The following is a 22,505-nucleotide window of genomic DNA, read 5'->3' as shown; positions in this document are numbered from 1 at the left end:
CAATTAAAACCTTGTGTTTGAAGATCAAACGTAAAAAGTTAGAGTATTACATTAATTATAAAATATATCATTGCAACATCTATCAATTTTAAACAATTCACATGTATTTGCATCATATAAATTATATTTTTCTTTCTTCATTAGCAATAGCATACTATTTTTCAGGTAACCTCGTGGTACGTTGTGTTGGGACGTTGCAGGTTCAAAACCCATTGGTATAGTTGTATAACTGGTAGAGGTTCCTTTAAAAAAGAAATACTACTTTTTACGTGTACTTGTAATAAATATGGCAAAAAGAGACCCTATTATGAAAAGGTGACAAAAAGTGAGGACTATTGAATAATAAGCCGACGTTACTATCGTTTGTGAATGTGTGTATTTTCAATGAAAGTTCTTGGAAGTTGCGAACGCTATCCACTGTCTATGGCTGAACGATTTTTTATCCTTATAAGAAGGCCATCTGTATTCTCCAAGGGAAGCGTTTCCCCGACCCCACCCCCTTCTCTCTGTGTGTTTTCTACGTGATACACATCTGAACAGAGGAATCGTTCTCTCTCTCTCTCTCTCTCTCTCTCTCTCTCTCCGTGGGATTCTTTTTTTATTCGGGGGAATTCCCAGATGCGTCTACTGTTTTATAATTCGCTGGTGTTTGATTCGCATTAAGAATCCGTCCTCGGTGGGAGAGCATGAGAATCGATCGGCTTGCTTTTCTCGGCCTTCGCTTTGGTGGTATACCTCTCTCTCTCTCTCTCTCTCTCTCTCTCTCTCTCTCTCTCTCTCTCTCTGTGGCGGGGTTGGTGGGGAAGTTTGTTTGTTCAATCTTTTGTTTCTTCTTATTCTTCTGCGGTGGAAATACAGATTGGTTTCTCTTACTAAGGAAGGAAGTTCTGTTAGGAGGGGTTTTGTTGGGTGGTCGTGGTTATGAGAGCGGCTTTGGCATTTCAAAAGGTACTACCCTTTTTTGGGGTTTTCATTTTGGTTGGTTCTTTACTTCTTTCTTCGGAACCTTCTTCTTGTTTTGGTTGTCGTCTTCTTATTTTTCTGCCTTTTTCTTTTTGGGTGTTTGGTGTTTCTGTTTGGTGGGTGTAGTCCTGGGGTCATCATGTCGGATACCGTAGCTCGTACCGGACGCCATCATCAGCGTTATGACAATGGTTACCGTCTCGTCGCAGGGTACTCTCTCTCTCTCATGGATTATGCTTGGCCATTCTTGCCCTCTTTCTAGAACCATTGTTTGTTCACGTGCTCTCTCTCTCTCTCTCTCTCTCTCTCTCTCTCTCTCTCTCTCTCTCTGATTTACAAGGCGACAATATTTTCCTTTAACTTCTTTACCTTGTGCATGCGTGGAAAGAAAGACTTTCGAGCCAAATTGTGTGAGGACATATGCTTATTTTTTATGATTAAATTCCTTCTGTATCATATACCATACCAACTCTTTTCCTCCTTTTCTTCTAGAACCTGAGAAGTCCAACTCTTGTAATACTTGGAAAGAACCGCAAAAATCTGTCAATGGTTGTATATTTCGTCTGGTTATTCTATACAATGCCCATCAGAAGAATTTTTCTTTTTGGTTCTACTGAATTTGTCCCTTTTTGCTTTGTAATGACAAGGAAAAACCACCATTATGTTTCAGACCTCTGGTTACGGCCGAGTTGTGCCACTTTGACCGTGAACCATTTTCTTTTTGGTTCTACTGAATTTGTCCCTTTTTAATTTTTAATAACAAGGAAAAAACACCATTATGTTTCAGACCTCTGGTTACGGCCGAGTTGTGCCACTTTGACCGTGAACCATCTCAGTATCCTTGTTCTCTCCCCTGTCCACCGGGGAAAATTTCCCCTTTGCTTCAACCTTGGTGGAAGGCTTGCACACCCGGACTCTCGAACTGGCAACCTTATTTAATTTGGACTATGCCTTTTGTGTCAATTGAAGGTTTGAAAAATACTTTTTCAATCAGAAGCTGTGGTTTTAATCAGCATCCTCAAACTAGTTCCCTTCGCATTTCTTCTAGATTCTGGACACCCAATATGGAACTGTTAGGAATTGTCATGTTGGACCGCTGGAGGGGCCAGTGTCATTTATGATTTTCAATTTCTATGGTTTGCCCTTTTTTTAATAATCTTTTCCAACTATATCCGATGAATTTGATAGAGGTTTTGATTTCCTTTTCTCGCCCTAATTCATTACAGTTTGGTGAAGCTTTGTAGACTTTCTTGATTATCATTGTGGCTTGATCAGTTGATCCTGGCCTACGAACAATGTGCAAGTGAAAAAGATCTTACTTTGATTGCTTTTTCTCTTTTTTCTTATTTTTTCTTAGAAAACACGTTGGGAAGTAATGGGATACCAGATCTTCTTTGGTCAAAATCGCATCAAGCAAAGGTTTTGTGAGGGATAATAAAAGAAAACATAACTTTGTCCAATCGTGAATACTAGCTATTCATTAGGAACACTTCAATTTTCATGATACTTATGCAAACATTTTGTTTCAGTAAATGGCTCACCACAGTCATGGGCATCATGGTCAGGAGCTCATAAACCCGAGCAGACAATAAATCAGAATAAGTGGGCTTATGCCTGAACAATGACATCCAGTTTTCAGAACCCAGTTTTCTCAACGAAGAAGTTGCTTCAATTTTGTTTCTACTTTCAAAAATTTTATTTTAAATAGTCTAAAAAAATATGCATCTTTGTCTTTGTAGGAGGTAGTTTGTCTTCTGTATATTGGGATACCTCATTTCCCTAATATTTAAATTATGTACATTAATTTAGTTATATATTTTTATATTGCATCATTAAGACGTTTGGCTGTATATGTTAAAATATGTTCTATGGATATGTATATATATATACATATATCAGGGGCTTTTTGGTCATTTCACATCATCTACTAAGGACAGCTAGTAGGGGCTGTATGGACTTTTTAGGGTCACTTTTTCTGTATTTTTGTTTTTTAACTGTTACAGTCAATATGACTGTTGGAGCAGTCCAACTAGTTGTTGGACTGTTCCCAACAATCATATTTATGACTGTTGGAGGCAGTCCAACTTTTTCTCTCCTCTTTGGCTCTATAAATAGAGCTCTCCCTTGTATGAATATATGTTTTTCTAAGCATTGTTGTGGTTTAATACATTTTATATTTTTACATAGTGTTTTCTTTGTGACTTGTGTTTGGTGAGTATCTCCTTTCTTGAGATTGTGATTGGCCCATTAGTGGCCCTATTATAACTGTGCTCTCTTGTAGCCCTTAGTGTCATTCTATTATATTTGTATTGTTTCATTTCAGTATACACACCACTTATGCTTGGTTAGCCATCCTTACAATGGAATTTGAGAGTTCAAATTGATCCTAAATAACTTCTGGTTTCTTGGACGTATTGTACATGTGAACGGTGAAAATCTTATATAGTGTGGTACAAACACTTGTTTTTTTCTTTTGCATTTTCTCACCTCTATCAATTTGAGCTATATTTGATGATTTAAAGAGAAGTATCTCGTTGAATTGCTCGTGGGCAAAGATCTGAATAGGGGTAGATGTGTATATTTAGAATGCAGGGGCATATCTAGAATTTCTATATTGAAATTTTGAAAGAGAACTGTTTTCCAAATCAACAAAATAAAATATTAAAACTAAGAGTTTTTAATATGTTTCTTATTTGTGTTAGGGTTCTTAGATTGAGAAAGGTGTTTAGATGGAAGTACATATTAAGGTGCATGTTTGAAGGTGTAGAACCGACAACAGTATGCTATGATTGTGAACCAGAACCTGTGTTGGGTAATGATATCTTCATTATATGTTGAGTAAACATCAGAGCAAACTTTATGCTACAGCCAAAGGGACATGGATTGCCTTCATGCAAAGGGAATCTTCACTTGAAGTCTTTAAAATTATGAAATAAGAGAATAGATGTACTCACGACTTCATTTGCTATGTATGAGATAAGTGGCCCACTGGCTTTTATTGGATCCACTACTTGCCATTCTGGTTCATCAAAAACTTTCAGGCCTTAGCTTTTGTAATTCTATGACTAAGTTATTAATGGATTACTGACTGTCCTATAGAAATCCTTTCTTCTTCTATTATGATATTTTGGCTAATCTTAGTGCTAGAAGTTTTCTTTCTGGATCTTATCCAGTTCTGGTCATCTGCTTCTCACTATTGTGGTTACATGTGGATGACCTATCACACTCAAATACTCCATTCATATTCCCATGTATCTTTTTATATACAAATTTGTGATGAAACTGTGCAAAAATAGCCAAATACATGTTTCTACATCCTTATCCATATGACATAGATAGCAAGTTATAGGACACACTTATTTATGAATTTCTATCCTTGGCTATGTCTAGGAGTGTGCAATGTACCAGGCGTGGCTGGGTGAAAAGAAGTGTATTCTCCAGCCACGGGTCACGGGTCTGGAGATCCAGATCCGTAACGTGTCATTAATGGCACTGTGTAATTTACCTTTTTGTAATAAGGGTACTTTTGTACCCTAGTCTTATATTTTTGTATGTTATTATAAATGAGATCATACAGCAGCCGACCCTATGTAATTTGGGGTTATCGGTTTTTATTTTCTGCTCTCTCTCTTTCCCTGTCTCTCAGCTCTCACGAGTGGATCAAAAACTAACATGGTATCAGAGCCACGTTACAGGTGAAGCTGGAATCGATCCAAAAAGGTACGTCTTAAAGATCCCCTTCTCCTCGATATTTTTTCTTTCTCCTAAGTCAAGAAAATACTTTTGTTTTCCCCAATCTCATCAGCCCCTCTTTTCTGGTTTACCCAAGTTCAATCAGATCTGACATTATTCAGATCTGACGATATTCAGAAAAAAAATACCTTTGCTTTTCCCTAATCTCGTCTGCACCTTCTTTCATCTCGCATTTGTTTCCATCTCCAGACAATGATCAGATTTGACGTTAATCAGATCTGATCATTTCTTCTCCTTCTTGTCTGAGTTACACAGTTAAATATCTCTTACATATATTTTAATATCTCTTCATTTTGTCCTTCATACACTTTGCTAGTTGACTTTGATCACAGTGTGACCTAATCACACAATCGGGTTTTGTTTTGATACAGCTACACTTCATTCTGTCCTTCATACACTTTGCTAGTTAACTATACTGCTTTTCATTTCACAGTCGTGAATTCATATTCACGACTTTCATATTCAATATTCAATCACTTTTGAAAATCAGAAATCTGATAAATATTTAATTTCTGCTTCAAATTCAGCCACTGTCGTCGGCCATTGATCTGAATTAGTTTCTGCTAAAAAAAAAAAAGGTTACAGAAATTGTAGACAGACTGTGCTAAATACATTCTTAATACTGTAAACCATGGATTCACTTCCTAGTCAGTCAGTTCTTTCTTCAAGCTTCCTCAGTCAACTCGTGTCTGAAAAATTAAACAATGGTAACTTCTTGACTTGGAAGAGACAAATCATACCTTTTATTAGGAGTCAGGATCTTTCTGGACATCTGGATGGATCTATTCCAGTTCCTCCTGAATTCATATCACAAGAGGAAAGGGACAATAAAGGGGAACCTACTACAGTATATGTTAGAAATCCTGAATTTGTGACTTGGATGAAAAGAGACCAAGCGCTTGTTGCTTATATCACATCTACACTGTCACAAGAGGTACTTGTAGCAATTCCAGATGACTGTACTGCCATGCAACTTTGGAACAGACTTGTTTAGACATACTCACAGGTTTCTCGGGCCAGGATTATGTTTCTTAAAAGAGAATTTCAAATGTTAAGAAAGGATTCCATGACCATCATGGAATACTTGAACAAAATGAAGGTTATCACAGATCAACTTGCAGTTGTTGGAAGTACAGTTACTGATAAAGTTTTGATACAGCAAACTCTTAGTGGATTGGGACACGACTATCATATGATTGTTACTTCATTGTTATGTTTACCTGAGCTCCCCAATTTTGAAGATTTGCGTGCAAAATTGTTACAATATGAGATGAACCTAAAGGGGTTTTCTGAAGAATCATCTATGCATACTGGGGCACATGAAGTTCTTGCTACAGGGGTTACTTATGCACGAGGACGAGGAAGCTATGATATCAAGGGAAAAGGAGGATGGAGCTCAAGCATCAAATTCCAGAAGATGGATTGAAGCAATGAATGAGGAGATGAAAGCTCTACATAAATGTGGTACGTGGGATGTCGTATCAAGACCACTTGACAGAAATGTTGTTGGTTCGAAATGGGTGTACAAAATAAAGTATAAACCAGATGGGTCTATAGAGCGCTACAAGGCAAGACTTGTAGCCAAAGGTTTTACACAGGAGCAAGGACAGGACTATGATGAAACTTTTAGTCTAGTGGTGAAGATGGGAACAATCAAGATTATACTTTCTTTAGCTATTGAACATCAATGGACTATTAGCCAACTTGATGTGAAGAATGCATTTCTTCATGGAAATTTGAGAGAAGAAGTATACATGGAACAACCCACTGGCTACGCAGAAGGCGATCCTATAAAATATGTATGCAGACTAAAAAGGGTGATATATGGATTGAAGCAGGCATCCCGATTTTGGTTCGACAGTTTCTCTGTTGAAATTCAAAAATATGGTTTTAAGAAATCTCTTCTTGACCGTTCCTTATTTATCTTTAAGAACCAAGACACAATTACTCTGTTATTGATATATGTAGATGATATCATCATCACTGGCAGTTCCAATGAGCACATTAAAGAAGTGAAACGTCTCTTGAATCAAAGGTTCAAAATGAAGGACCTTGGCAAGCTACGATACTTTCTTGGAGTTGAAGTCGACAGTACTTCTGACGAGATGACTCTCACCCAACATAAGTATACCATTGATGTTCTAAATAAAGCGGGTATGAAAGACTGCAAGCCCTTGGGAACTCCTAGTGTCCTTCATTAAAGGCTTAGGTCTCAAGATGGGGATCCTTTTGATAATCCCACAGAGTATCGTAGCATAGTAGGTATGTTACAATATATCACCTTTACTCGTCCAGATATAGTCTACTCGGTGAATCAAGTTTCTCAATTTATGCATGCACCATGTGAAGGGCATATGAAAGCAGTTAAACGGATACTTCGATACCTAAAGGGAACTGTTGGGGATGGCCTCATATATCAGCAAAAGACAAATGGGCAAAATGCACATGAGATCACTGTTTATTCTGATGCGGACTGGGCAGGAGATCCAGATGAACGCAGATCGGTATCCGGCTATTGTGTGTTTGTTGGGATGAATTTAGTTTCTTGGAGTAGTAAGAAACAAAAGGTTGTTGCCAGATCCAGTACAGAGGCTGAATATAGGTCAATGGCAGCCGCCACTGCTGAAGCTACTTGGATTAGACATTTACTGACAGAAGTAGGGGAATCGATCTCTCGATCACTTCTTTTGTGTGACAACCAGAGTGCCATTAGTATGTCTTTTAATCCAATCCATCACAGTCGTGCCAAACATATTGAAATAGATCAGCATTTTGTGAGACAAAAGGTAGAAGAGAAAGAGATTGAGCTTGAATTTGTACGAACCACAGATCAGGTGGCGGATATATTTACAAAAGGATTGACGAAAGACAGATTTTGGATGTTAAAAGGCAAGTTGTTCATGGTCCAAGATCATGCACAACTTGAGGGAGGGTGAAAAGAAGTGTATTCTCCAGCCACGGGTCACGGGTCTGGAGATCCAGACCCGTAACGTGTCATTAATGGCACTGTGTAATTTACCTTTTTGTAATAAGGGTACTTTTGTACCCTAGTCTTATATTTTTGTATGTTATTATAAATGAGATCATACAGCAGCCGACCCTGTGTAATTTGGGGTTATCGGTTTTTATTTTCTGCTCTCTCTCTCTCTCTCCCTGTCTCTCAGCTCTCACGAGTGGATCAAAAACTAACACTGGGGCTGAAATACTGCCCTCTGGCTGGCTGCCCTTTTTCGGAGGGCTGGGCACGGATCAGACTAACTGGCCTAGCCCATATCCATTTTGTACCAGGGCATGTGGATGGGCCAGGGTCTAAAACCCCAGCTTGAGCCATGGGCAACGGGCAGTCATCCTGGCCCAGTGCCACCCCTAACTACATCATGGCCAAAGTTCACTAGCCTCTATATCCATTTAAACAACACTGTATAGGTGTGGATGCCAACAAGCCACAACACATCATGGATGCAGTCAAACTTGCATTGCACATGGTCAACACCAATCTAATGACTTTGTCTATGTTTCTTTTATGACTTTAAACCTTTATTTTATTGTCGATTTTCTCAATTTTTATTATTAATTATATTTATTATATACTTTGTGACATCATATCTTGATTTAATAGCATATAACTCTGTAATAGGAATAATTTATACCGTTGTATTCCCTCACACATTTAAATTTGACATTGTGGTCACATATATCTTCTGCAAGTTGGGTAATCTCAAACTTTAGCAGCGTGCTTCTTCTACTTGTGAGCATCATTCTTCCTCCTACATATTTTATCTGTTTTCTATGTTAAGTGATTAATTTGGTTGTTCCTGTGGGACTCACATGCTTCCAGCTAGATGTTTGGGTAACCCCTTGGTAGGACTTGAGGTCTTGTTGCTCTTCTCCTAGGGCCAGGTGGCTTACCTGAGTATATTTATGTTTCCTTGACTAATGCCTTCATATTGCTAAAGTGGCATTTCTCAAGGTGGTCCTTGTAGTTTCTTATAGGAATGAAAACTCAACCATAATGTAGTAACAGCCAGTGGTTTTGATATTAAAAACTCAAAACCACACCAAAATCAGAGCCAAATTGCTGAATTTGCAAAATACCAATGGTTAAAAAGGTCTAATATTTACTAAGAATATCTACTTGATACAAGAAAATTTAGTGAACCCTGTATATTGTCTGTGTATATGAGCATTTGTGCACATGTTTGTGGGTGTACACACATATGTATCCATGAATGCCAAATTAAGCCTTAACTATCTAACAATATTGCTGTATCGATGCTTTTCTTGGACATATCACCCCTAAAACATTAGATTTTCATGTGTAAAGGCTCTATGTTGATTGATCTTTTGATTTTAACCCTTTTCTGGTCTGAGTCAGCATCATCTTCAAGCTGTGTTGGCATGTCCTACCTATATCGGGTTGATTTCATGAAACGTGTTTTATTGTTCTTTCCTAAAGTTAAAACTTGTGTTACCTCAAAATCTTCCATTTTTCTAATCATGGTTTCCCTTCAAGTCTTGCTCCTTTTCCTTTTTTTTTCAGTTCTATTCATTTGTTCTAATTATTCCTGTTAATATTCTGAAAGATGTTCTTTAAATGATTAACACTAGTCCATGTGGATTTTCAGAATTTGTTTAAACCATTTCCATCCTTTTGAAATAAAATATCGTGTGTGTTGATTAGATTATCCAGAGTTTCTCATCCTTTTTTTTGGATTGGTATAAAAATACCTTAGTATTATAAATCATGTATTTTCTGACACCTGATCTGTTAGAGTAAATCTTGCATTGAATGTATTTATTAACCTAGTTGTTTTACAATTTCTTGACGTTTGTTGCATTCCATCTGTAATGACAACCAGGTGCATACCATACAAGCCCAAAAGTGATGTTGAACAAATCTGTGCTTTGGAAGACAGATTGGAGGTTATCATGGTTTCTACACCAGATAGGGAGGACTTTGTGTTCCCAAAGGTGTGGATTGTATCTTTCTTCTCAAATTTTTACTTTTTGATTTTTAAATTCCAGTTAATAGGTTCAAAGAGATTCAAATTGAAAGAGCTTCAATTGATGTTAAGTTTGAGCTGATTTCTTGCCAGGGTGGGTGGGAAGATGATGAGTCTGTAAAGGAAGCTGCATGTCGTGAGACACTGGAGGAAGTGGGGGTAAAGGGTGTCATTGATGTAAGTGTTTGTTCTTTTTTTTCAGGCTCTTTCTTGCATTATAGTGATATTATTAGTTTGTTTAGTTGGTGGTGAGAATGAAAGTAGAACTCTTTTATGGTATTTGTTTTGCTATATGGTTGTCACACACCCACCCACACACACACACACATGGAGGAGCACATGAGAATTTATCCCTTTAATTATATTTAAATGGTAGAATTATTTACACGGGAATAAGAAAGTACCTGCTTCCTTCTCCATTCTTAATTGTTGAAACGATAGAGGAATTTACCAAATAGAAGAAGTGCTTCTATTGACTCATTTGGTGTTTAATTAAGGGTCAATCTACTGTCAATTCCCTTCACTAACCTTAGCCCCCATAAACCCGCTTTTGATTTTATTGATGAATTCCTAGAGGTACTTGATATTTTGAGGTCAGAGCCTGCCAAATGGAAGGTTAGGCATTTCAATGCAAAGTATGATGGTTGTCTGAAATGGGGCTAGATTACCTGGGTCAGATAAGATGATTATATGTCGTATTTCATATTTTTGTTCCACTGCTCAGGGTTTCCAATATATTACCCTTTCTTTTGTGGCATTTTGCAGCCATATATTTAATACCTTAGAGATTTAGTTGTTCCATTTGCTGATCGATTCAAGTTGTCTGCATATCCTCAGAAACTGAAATGAAAAAAGCAATGAATCATGGCTGCATTATTCAATTTTTACAATACTTATTTACCAAAGGTTTTGCCTTACACAGTAGTTGCCAAATTACTGTAGTACAGTGTGCTTGTCTTAGTTATTTTCTGGTCATTACTTTTGTGGTATCTAAGGACACACTTAGAAATCCGTTGCTACTATATGCTTGTGACCAGCATGGTAACCCCATCTCACAAACCGACAGTTGTTTTCTGCCATGCTTACATCACTACAGAAGGAACTTGGAACTTGGGAATTTCAGAGTAAACGCAGACAGAATAGTTGCAGCCTCGAAGGAATATGCAGAGGTTACATGTTCACAATGAGGGTAACTGAAGAACTCGAGTCCTGGCCAGAAAAAGCTACACATGGAAGGCAATGGGTCAGTACCAGTCACATACATTTCATCTTTCAATAGATGTAATAATTTCGTTGTTGTTTGAGGGATGCTTTCTATTTCTTTTTGATAGCTAACGGTGAGGAATGCATTTGAACGCTGCCGCTATCCTTGGATGCGTGAAGCACTGGAGAAGTTCTTGAGAGTTGTTGCAGAAGATTTCCAACCTCAACCAACAGAGGATGTTCTAACTGCTTATAACATCTCAGGGGCAAGCGATCCCATGAGGTCTCATAGTTGTCCAGCGGACAGTTTAACAACCAATGCTTCAATAAAACCTGTAAATGTAATCACAGAGCGATCATCAAGTGCACCCATTTCTGAGCTCAGCGAGCACCTGTTGCAATCACAGGGTTGTTTTGTAGTGGATCCCTCAACTTCTGGTGCTTCAACAACTCCTGTAAATGCATTATGTTGAGAGTGAAAAATATCTTAATTTCAGTTTCCATTTTTTTGCCTTACACTAGGATTTGTTGTAGAGTAAAACATTGCAACTTAATTCCAGGCTCTGACTGGCAAGTTAGGATGGTGCAGGACCTAACAATAGGAAAGGATTGCACAACTATGCAGCCCCATGGAAGTTTTTCTTTCTTATCGTTTAAAAAGAAACACATTTGGGCAGACGGGTTGCTATCTCTTGGCCCTTGCACATCAAATTCCTCCATATGATTTTTTTTTTTTTAAAGGCAAGCTGGGGTTAGGTAGACCCCTACCAGATATTTGTTAAGCCCCATGTGACAGAGGGATTTGAAACTGGGTGTCAGGACCCCGCTTACCACATGGGATACCACCTCGTTATGTGCACCCCTGATTGTGCATAACTAATCTTGACAGAGCTACTGGGAGAGGACCATTAGGACAACAAAAAATGATGGTGATCATATAGCTGATGGTTGACTGATAGTTCAAATAATTGCTTGACGGTAGGCCTAGCAATTTGCATGTTCAGGCTTGGTACCAAATTTGTCAGCCACATCTTCACAATCATTGATTATATAAACTGTAGCAGCTGAGAGATCAATGTTGTCACGGGGTCTTAAGTGATTTTGAAAAATGATTCATCGGTCAACTTTAACCATCAGATGACGTGTGTTGTTAAAAAAATAAAAATAAAAATAAATAATTTTTTATTAAACCCCCTTAAAATATTAAAAATTAAAAAATATTAAACTGAATTGGCATTTTGTAAAATTGCTTTTGATCCAATTCGGATCAGCTGATTAGCAACGATTCTTACAACAATATGGCTGAGATCCTTACTCTGATGCAATTGGGTGGTGCATGATCTAGACATTTGGGAGGAATTGATGGAAATGGGGCAGAGAGAATCTGAGGGAAATGAATGTGAAAACCGTTGAGGGTATCGTCTTATTTGGAGCATCTGGCCGAGCCATTTCAAACGAAATCAGAATACTTTTGGAGAAGGATTTGAAAATATCACAAGGACACTTCAAAAATGACACGTGACACCCATTCCCATGTAGTTTTTATTTAAAGATATAGCATATATAAAGTTTTTAAATCTTTTCTCCTTTTCATGAAATAATCCAAAACGTGGGTCTGGAAAGAATTGGCAGATGTGGGTTTCCTTCTCATTTTCATGATCCCAAACAGTCTGACTTGAGAATTTGTCATAACTATTTTCTTTGGCTTTTCTCTGGTTCCTATTCTCCAAACACTCTTATGGAAAATGATCGCCTAAGAAGCACATTTGAGAAAAGATCACTACTACCAACTGTGGCTTCGCTTGTCTGGTAGGAGAAGCTAGTGCACATCATGTTGGTGTTTCCTACATCAACATACACAGAAAATGTAGCTGCAAGTGTATCTGCTGACGCCAGAGAGTGTGCGTGCGGGTGTTCGACATTCTCCTCATCCGATCAATGCCCATGATGAGCCCAGGCTTTAGGTCAACGGTGAGCATGACCCTATACCACGTAAACAGAAAGTATAATTTGGGCAGGCTATTGCCATGAATCTCTCATTATCTTCGTAGCAGCCAACCCCCTTATATAATGAGGAAAGAGGCAATTACATGCGTAACTCCCACCCACTATCTCCACATTATGTGGCCCACTAATGGTGTCAATATGGGTCACATGAATGGGTTGGATCCAGATATGTTATGTTCAACATTCTCCCACTTGATCCATTGACACCAAAAGTGCACTAAATCGAGGTTTAAACCGTTATCTCGATTTAATTCTGCATGTGGGTTCATATGCTACCCTTTATCACAAGGATAAATTATATGAGTCATGAAGATGAACATTCCTTTATGAAATGTCATATTCTCTTTATGAATAGGTTGGTCTCTTACCTACTCTATTGGTCCTTTAAATATTGTTATTCTCTCTAACCCATATGAGACATCTTTTATGCAAAATCAATAATACACAAAGCCATAGAGAATCAAATTTATATACACAAATGTGATCACATAATGTATTGTCATACACAAGAAAAAATAAAAAAAACTCATCCCCTTTACATGTTGGGAATATAATCTCGGTGCTAGCCCTTTAGTAAGGAGATCCATAGTCATTTTCTTCGCCCCAATTGTATCAATACATACCAGATGATTCTCAGACATTTCTTTAACAATAAATTATTTTAACTCCATGTGTCGACACGAGATTGAGCTCTTGTTTTTATTTGAAAAGGATATGACTGCTTCATTATCATAAAAGATTTTTAGTGCTTTGTCAATAGAATCCACAATTCCAAGATCCATAATGAAGCTTCTTATCCAAATGGCCTGAGATAAAATCTTGTATAAAATTAATAATTTTTGTCCCAATAAATTTCAGAATTTTTTTTACTGTCCTGCAATGATAGATAACACCTTAAATATTCTGAGTCACTTGCGATTGCAAAAGCAACAAGCTAAGATTATTATAACACTCACACTTCGCATGGACATCCTTTTAAGTGCTCTCACTTCTCATAGACAACCTTCAAAACAGTTGTTATATTCTCCGTATGAGTGAGAGATAAATCACTTTATATGAGATTCATATTGAAAAGATAAATATGAGACCCCTTATTATTCATTTTTTTTTAGACAAACATAGTTGAGTCATTATCGTTCCACTTTGGTGGAAACGACAATACTCATAGTTGTTCCGTCTCTTCAATTCTTAATGAATTGACTTCAGTTGGTACCAGCATATCATGTAACCAGAGGCAATTCAACACTATACCTTTTGGTATGAACATGCTTTATGGGCTGGAATACACATCTACTATAACACCCTGCGTGAATTTGGAACACAATGACCTACCTTTGGATAGAAACGATGTTTCATAAATTCATACACAATCATAATAACGAATCTTAATACGGTTCAAAGAATCCTTAATCAACACAACTCAAATCACTTTGGTGATAACATGAATCGGTCAATCAAGATCTTTTACTGAAAATATATTCATATTATGGAGCATGCCTATGCACACATTTTAATGCTTGTATATTGATGACAAGATATACTTTATATCAAAAAATTCAAGTTCATGCTTTCACTTATATGCATAAACTAATTTTGATGATAAAATGTCATGAATTTAGTCATAATTCATGCTTAATGCTTAAAACCATCATGTATGACTTAACCAACATGGAACATATAAATTAATATGCATAAGTCATACTTTCTATACAATAAACACTTTATAAAACATAAAAAATAACAAAAATAAACTCATATAGGTAAAAGCTGAAGTTCTTAAGCAGGAACCAATCTGAAAATACCCTGAACTGGTCTAAAATAGCCCCGAACATGTCAGAAAAGAGTCCGAACCAGTTCTGAACCTTATGAACTGGTACCAGGTATGAACAAAAGTTCATAAAACCCTATAATCGTACGCCAAAATCCATGTATCTTCACATATTTATGAAAACAGAGTCTTAGCTTCTCAGAACCGGTGAACAACTGGAAAGAATTGTTCAAAACAGCTTCAAACCGGTCTAAAAAAAGGTCGTATCAGTCCCTGATCCAGTTCAGTTTCAAATAGTGTTTGAACCCTTACTGGATCTGGTCTGATCCAATACTAACTGGATCCGAGTCTGACCTGGTATGAGCTGGATCCGGGTCTGACCTAGCACAAATCAAATTCGGTCCTGACCCGATCAAAAAAGGATCGAAGTCAACTGGATTGGATCCAGACCCGAACATTTGGTGAGTCCAAATCATACCCCGATCCAAAATGTTTTGGATCTTGACCCGGTTCAATTGGATCAGACCATACTCGAAACCAAATGGGTCCGACTCTGATCCAACCAGGTTGGATCTGATCACCGACCCGGACCCAAATGGATCTGGGTCTCTCAAACGGATCAGATCCTAAACATGATCCAAAATGTTGGTTCTGACCTAGACCCGGACCCAATACTAAATGGGTTTGAGTCCACAGGATCAGACCCAGATTCCTTATGGGTCCGGTCCAGTCATGGGACAAAATTGCGAACAGGATCCAGGTGGATCTGGGCAAACCCGATCCACTCAAATGGATCAGATCAGGTCTCCACCGAGTCGAAAAACCAGGTATGACCCCGATCACCCGATTAATTTAAAACCTATTAAAACAAGGTTAAGAGTTTTTGGTTTCTGAGACGGTTTCTCAGAAACCGAAAAGCACCCTCACCAAAGTGATGCCCCTAGTGACCCATGTCGCCTGAGGAAGGTGCACGTCGCCCCACGACGATGTGTTGATGCAGGCACCGGTGCTCCGGTCGGTTGGCCACTAGCGATGGCGACCTCGCATCCCTCACAGAAGCTGTGATGACGGCGACTTCACTAGTAGCCCAATGGCTGACGAAGCTGAGGAAGGGGCACGACACCATCAGCAGTGACCGTTGTTGTCGACGCTTCTCTCACGATGGAACCTCCATCGTTAACCCCAGCACCGGCTGATCACCTGTACTAATCCTGATGGTGATGGTAGCCGGTGCTCAGATGGGCCCTAATGCAGCACCGGCAAAACCCCAGCAGCACCGGCAAAAGCGTCGACGACAGATGGCCGCCTGATGATGCATGAAATATAAATAATTTTTTATAGAATATTCATGCATTTTCACGTGTTTTAATTATTTAGAACCCATGTTTTGATGTAATTAGGTATAAAGAGGTCTCGGTTTGAATTTCACTCGAATCGAAGTTAAAACAAGAATGATAATAAATTTTTATGATTTTAGAGCGGATTTTGAGGCCATTCGAACCTAGATCTAACCCAGTAGCTCAAGTATAGATCATGGGCTGGATTCGAAGGCTTAAGATCAGTACTCTCATATGATCCATAGTGTAATCATTAAAGACTTGTCCAAAAAACCCCTTTCTACACTACATTTTGGTACTTAGAGGCAAATAGAATAAAGTTTAGTATTTACTGATAATTAATTAGGCAATGAGGTAGTTTTTAGAATTTCTGAATAGTAGCAGTTTAAAAAATCCTTAACAAACCCTAGGCCAACGTTTTTGCTTTTGGAAAAACCGCCAGCCCCTTTCCCCTTCTCTCTCCCCTCTCCTCTCTCACACTCTCTCAAATTTGTCATCTTCTTCCTTCTATTTTTCTTCTTTTCCATTTCTTTCTTCCATTTCTTTTGGGTTGTGCTTCTTTGGATTCACTGTATTTTTGCAGGTACTGCAGACCTCGTGGGAGCTTCGCCTTGTGATGTGTCGTCTACACCAACTTGGTTGGTCGTCTCTTCCCCCGTACGACTCTCCTCCTCTTCTTCGAACCCTCTCCCAATCAGCTTCATACATGGGTGCAGCGATTTGCATGATACAACAGACTCTTGAAGGCACGTGGGCAGACATTCCGAAGCACTAACCGCTCTACCTCACCCCCTCCCTCGTCGGACGACCCAAAAGGTTGATAAAGTTTATAACAGGTCAAAAAGGTGTATTCAGAATGAGAGCACAAATACAATTGTCGTGAAAAGACAAAAATACCCCTGGCGATCTAGAGAAGACTTTAGAAACCTATTTTTAGTTAATTTTTTTTTTAGTTTATAATTTAATTAGAATTGTATTGTTTGACTTAGTTGTAACATTTCTGATATTAATAAATTGCAGTTTTAGAATTAATTTGAATATTTCTCATTCCCTGAGGATTCAACCCGTACTTGCCACTTTCATGGAAAGTCGATTTTTATTATCTTTGGTTGACGATTTTCCAAATATTTCATTGAAAAATATCTTTTAAAAATACCACTTTAAAAGGTTCAACCAAATTTTGGCGTTGTTGCCAGGGAACGGGGATTATATTCTATTATTTTTTAGAGTTCAGTTTATTAATATTTTTTTAGTTAATTATTTTTATTTATTCTAGTTAGCAGGATTAACATAGTTAGTAAATATAGGATTCACTTACTGTTTTCCAAGGATTCACTAGAATACATACTTCAAGGAGCGATTAGACAAGTGGGTTTTAGCGAACATAGTTTGTGATTTTCTATATCTGTTCATTTTGTGATTTAGATTAGATTTTATTCTTTTATTCTAATAGATAATTCTGACATAGTTTAGATTATTTGCTTGATATTTACTTTTTGCTTTATTTTGTTTAGATTAGCCTAGAGTAGTTTAGATTTAGGTTTGTTTCATACATCTGGTCTAGGTACCAGTGTATGCAAGGGTGAAGAGCTTTGGGTACTCCATTGCATCCTTTTGTCGATGACCTAGAGAGAATTTTACATTATCCTTAAAGTCAGAGAACAATGGGTGACATGGATCCTCCAGCTCTAGCTCCTCCCCGCGCTCTAAGGAAGTACTTCACTCCCACAGACTACGTCCAGGCATCCTGCATTCGGAGACCCGATGTAGGAGCGCCTCATTATGAGATTAAGACCAGTATCATTCAAATGCTCCCATCCTTCTACGACCTTAGTCATGAGGATCCCTATAGGCACCTTGACAAGTTTCTCAAAATTTGTTCTACAGTGAAGATACAGAATTTTGAGGACGATGCTTTGAGATTGACCCTATTTCCATTCTCATTGAAGGACAAGGTCAAGTATTGGCTGAAGTCCTTAGATTTCGTAGAAATAGAGTCCTGGGATCAGATGCAGCAGGAGTTCCTCAGAAAATACTTTCCCATAGGTAGGATGAACCAGTTTAGGCGAGCCATTACTAGCTTCTCAGAGCTAGATGGCGAGCAATTTCATGAGACCTGGGAGAGGATGAAGGATCTCCTTAGGAAATGTCTCCACCATCAGGTGTCGAGATAGCAATTGGTGCAGAGTTTCTACGATGGATTGTCTGACAGAAATCGTCAAATGATCGACTCTTCTTGCGATAGGACATTCATGTTGAAGAACGAAAATGAGGCATGGAGATTGTTTGATACGTTAGCTGAAAATTCGTTGCATCATGCCTCTACCTCTCGTTCTCAGAAACCCACACCTAGCATTCCCAAGAAAGGTGGTGTTCTCAAGATTGGTCTGACTGCTGCACTGCAAAGCAAAGTGGATATGTGATCATATATTTTAGGGTTTTTTTCATATTAAAATATGCATGATTTCATGAGAAAATATTTTAAAACCCCAAATTTATGCTAGTTTTGAGTAAATGTGCTAAAATGATAAAAAAATAGAAAATGCTTGAAAAATAGTTTTATTTTGAAATTTAGTGTATATATTAGTGATTGTCATTAACACATAAGGTCTAATTCTTAAAATAATAAAAAAATTAGAGTTAGAATAGGCTTAGAATAGGTTTTTTATAAAATATAGTGAATTTGAGGTATTTTGTAAATAAGTTTTCTTTAAGAGAGGTTTCAAAATAGAATTTTCAGAAAAGAGGACTTATGAAAAATGTTCAAAATTTATAAATATGATACGTAGGGTTTGAGAGGGGGGTCTTCTCTTTCTTGCCCAAGCCCCTCTCTTCTTCCCCTTCCTCTCCACCTCTTTCTTGCCTCTTCTTCTCCTTCTTCCTCTTTTTCTCCTCTTTTCCCTTTCCTCTTTTCGGTGGAGTGCAATCCAGCGGCGACGCAAGAAGGAGGATTCCAAATCTTCTTTTTCCAACCCTTCCAGTCATCTGTAAGTATTACTTCTCTTCTCTTCTCTTCTCTTTGATGTTGCAGTTTAGATTAGTGTAGTTAGTTTTAAAAAGAAAAATAAAAGAAAGTATAAATCGGATTTGGATTTTTGCATCGTTCCTTCATTTTTGGCTCTATGCATCTTTTAGTTCTTGTTCATCATTTTTAGTGGCTTTGATTTCACGATGTAGTTTCTGTTTTTAATAGTAATTTGTCTAAGTTTAACATGTCATAGTTGATTTTTACATTTGTTTTGTGTCTGCATTTCAAATTCATAACATATGAGCATCAACATTATCAGAATATGAAATTTTGAAACCCGATCGATTGATTGAATTGTGCTTTACTGATTTTTTCGGCAATCAATAGTGATTTCTGTGAAGGTTAATCGATCATCTGACCGATTATCATTTTTTTGGCAATCAATTGCATAATTTCCAATAACAGGGGCTGATTTGTGTGAAGGATTAACAATTGGATCTGAATGATAATCAATTATAAGGGATCGATAAACATTTGCCTCCGGCAATAATCTGGATCATCTACTGAGAATCTGGCAATAATCTAATCATCCGATTAGTGTTTGCTTGTGTGAAGAATCAACACGATCACCTGATCTACTGAGCTCCGACGTTGATCGGAGTTCTGGATTGATTTTCTTCCATCAAAATTCGGGTGATCACCGTGACTGAGATTTCGACGACAATAGGCTGAAATGATTTCTTGTATCAATCAGAGAATTGGATTAATTCCAGTCGATTGAAATCTTGTTGAGCTTTGTTGCTGTCTGGAATCCCTTGCTCAAGCCAGATTCACTTCACGTTTATCGTGAAGATGTGAAACAGGCATTTTCCTTCTTGAGCCACCGTGAAATTCATTTCACAACTATTCTTTTTTTTCGGTGGAGGATGTCTGCTTTTTTGAAATTTCAATCGATGTTCCTGTTTGAAATTTCAATCGATGTTCCTTTTTGAAATTTCAATTGATGATGGCTATGAGAATCTGATTAATACTTATTGTTTGAAATTTATTATCGACGCTGGTACTGTTTTTACGGTGACTGTTGTTCACCCCATCTTTCGGTGAATATTACTGCTGTTGAAAATACCGGTTAATGCTATTGTTGTTTTTAATTCCGGTGAATATTTTTAATAAAATTTGATCGGATGTCTGAATCTGATGTGAATGTTGAGATTACTGATTTTTTAATCGGTGATTATTGTTTTACAGTAAAGGCAATGAGGTATGTCTGAGCATTGTGTTTACACTAATTTCCGGCGAAGGGATTGCTCTCTAACGTTGAAGACGAAAGTTGATTATCCAAGTTTGCTAAGATAAATGAATAGTGTTTTCTGGGATAATTGATATCTGAGTTTCCTATAATGTGTTGATTGTCTGAGTACTATTGGACTACAGACCAATTGAGTTCCTGCATCAATCGATCTATTGATTCTTGAGCACAACTTGCTGAGCACTGTTAAATTTGAATGTACATTGAGAATTTAGAAATATAGAATTAGTGTTTGAAAAGATTGAATCGGATTTCAAGCTTGTTGTTGCTAACTGTTTGATACAATGTTGTTAGATTAAGTGAGTCATTAGTTGTTAGTAAAGTAATTAGTTAGTTGTTTTATAGTTAGAATCACGTAGTTACTTAGTAGTTAGAGTTAATTAGCATCTCGTAATTAGTTTACTTTACTGTTAGATATTAGTTAATGGAGTCTTAATTACTTGTTAGTTAAGTAAGATAATTAGCAGTGTTAATTAGTTTGTAATTAGTTAGTTAGTAGTTAGATGTAATTAGAAATCATGTTCATTTAAATTTGTCATTTATATTTCTTCCATGATTTCTTTCATATTTTTAGCAATTAATTAGTATAATTAGTTTAGCATAATTTATATTTCTATCTCTTGTACTGCTTGTATTTGTTTGACTTGTGCAGGATCACACATGAGTGGCGCGAAAGTGATCAAGTGACACGGAAGCACAAGAGTGGATGATTTTTTTTTTTTTAGAATTAGGAATTTAATTGGGTTTGTAAATAATGTCTGTTACGCCTTCTGCGTAGGGTATTCATTTGTTGTAATAAGTAGTTAATTAGATTTCTTCTCTTTGCGTACTTTTTCCATTTTGGCAATAAAGAATAGTTTAGTTGTTTGTTTGAATACAAAATATTCTCGTTCCCTGAGTTTGACCCGGTCTCATCCACTAGTGAGAACCGGTTTTTATTATTTGATGTCTGATTTTCACATAATCTTCATTTAAAAATCTTTTCAAAACTACAACAGATTCAAAATAGACATTAAATTTTTATCACCGTTGTCGGGGAACGGCGAAATACGAGTATTCACTTTATTGCCTAGTGTTTGTTTCGCATTTAGGATTAGAACCACGTGTGTGCATATCGTAGAGACGAGCTTACTTTTCTACACAACCCACCTATTAGGATTCTCTTAGAGGTGTCTGTGTACGATTGGTACCATACATATAGATTTTATATTTTCTCTGCATAATCCCTGTTGTGTGCAAATGCGTGGTGTTTGTTTAGTTTTTGTTATTTTTAGTTTACTCGCTTTGTGGTTTGCATGGTTTTGCCGCTAGCGCGTTAGTTAGGTAGAAATCCAAAAATTAGGACGTGTGCTACACCGGTCTACTTTGAAGTGTATGCAAGGGCGACGCTCGCTTGACCCCGAGCTAGTAGAACCGAATGAGGTCCCAGAGTCCCTTATTAGGAGAGCCCAGAGATCTGCAACCATGGCTGAGAATCAGCAGATTACTCGTCCTCTTAGGGAATACTTCATGCCCAACAAGTATGCTCCCACCTTCTGCTTCACGAGACCTGATGTAGGAGCGAACCATTTTGAGATAAAGGTCAGTGTGATCCAGATGCTACCTTCGTTTTATGGTCTTAGCAATGAAGACCCATATCGTCATCTCGATGAATTTCTTGAGATTTGCTCGACAGTGCAAAACAACAACTTTAGAGACGACGCTATGAGGTTGACCTTGTTTCCCTTCTCTCTGAAGGATAAAGCCAAGCACTGGTTGAAGGCGTTAGACACAGTTCGAATTATCACATTGGAGCATATGCAAAGGGAATTTTTAAAAAAATATTTCACAATCGGTAAGACGAACCAGTATTGAAAGGCCATCACCAGCTTTTCGCAAATAGAGGGAGAAATGTTTCACGAGACTTGGGAGAGGATGAAGGATCTTCTCCGCAAGTGTCTCCACCACCAGGTGCCTCGTTGGAAACTGGTGCAATATTTTTATGACGGTCTTACTGAGAAGAACCGTCAAATGGTTGATTCATCTTGTGGGGGCACTTTTATGCTCAAGAGTGAGGATGAGGCTTGGTATTTATTTAAGACCTTGAGTGAGAACACGATGCATCATGTTTTGCCTTCATGGCTCGATAGGACTACATCTGTGTCTAGTGGTCCTAGGAAAGTAGGGATTTCCTTAGTAGGGTCCGAGTTAGATT

At 37.7% G+C, this 22,505-nt stretch overlaps 1 protein-coding gene across 3 annotated transcripts; it reads left to right on the top strand.

Annotated features, from left to right (window-relative positions):
• Positions 1-473: 473 nt before the first annotated feature.
• Positions 474-11,425, top strand: LOC149840345 (nudix hydrolase 13, mitochondrial-like). 3 transcript variants are annotated; one of them, XM_090003105.1, is made up of 7 exons: positions 474-729; positions 859-948; positions 1,090-1,173; positions 9,576-9,687; positions 9,813-9,896; positions 10,816-10,962; positions 11,051-11,425. In XM_090003105.1, exons 3-7 carry the CDS (start codon positions 1,103-1,105, stop codon positions 11,393-11,395), a joined length of 759 nt encoding a protein of 252 aa, XP_089859231.1. In that variant the 5' UTR covers positions 474-729; positions 859-948; positions 1,090-1,102; the 3' UTR covers positions 11,396-11,425. The 3 variants fall into 3 exon arrangements, with proteins under 3 accessions (XP_089859231.1, XP_089859230.1, XP_089859233.1); XM_090003104.1 differs by having other exon boundaries at positions 10,786-10,962; XM_090003107.1 differs by lacking the exon at positions 1,090-1,173 and having other exon boundaries at positions 591-729; positions 10,786-10,962.
• Positions 11,426-22,505: the final 11,080 nt, after the last annotated feature.

Source organism: Nuphar pumila, chromosome 4 (assembly GCF_984573655.1).
Source record: "Nuphar pumila chromosome 4, dmNupPumi1.hap1.1, whole genome shotgun sequence".
In the NCBI taxonomy this organism is placed as follows: Eukaryota; Viridiplantae; Streptophyta; class Magnoliopsida; order Nymphaeales; family Nymphaeaceae; genus Nuphar; species Nuphar pumila.
This window is presented reverse-complemented; position numbering and strand designations above follow the sequence as displayed.

What these genes read in the sequence shown, in the direction of transcription:
- LOC149840345 (XM_090003104.1), top strand. Translation starts at nt 1,103, where the DNA reads ATGTCGGATACCGTAGCTCGTACCGGACGCCATCATCAGCGTTATGAC. An exon ending in AGGACTTTGTGTTCCCAAAG is followed by an intron (nt 9,688 to 9,812) that starts GTGTGGATTGTA and finishes ATTTCTTGCCAG; the next exon opens with GGTGGGTGGGAAGATGATGA. An exon ending in CTACACATGGAAGGCAATGG is followed by an intron (nt 10,963 to 11,050) that starts GTCAGTACCAGT and finishes TCTTTTTGATAG; the next exon opens with CTAACGGTGAGGAATGCATT.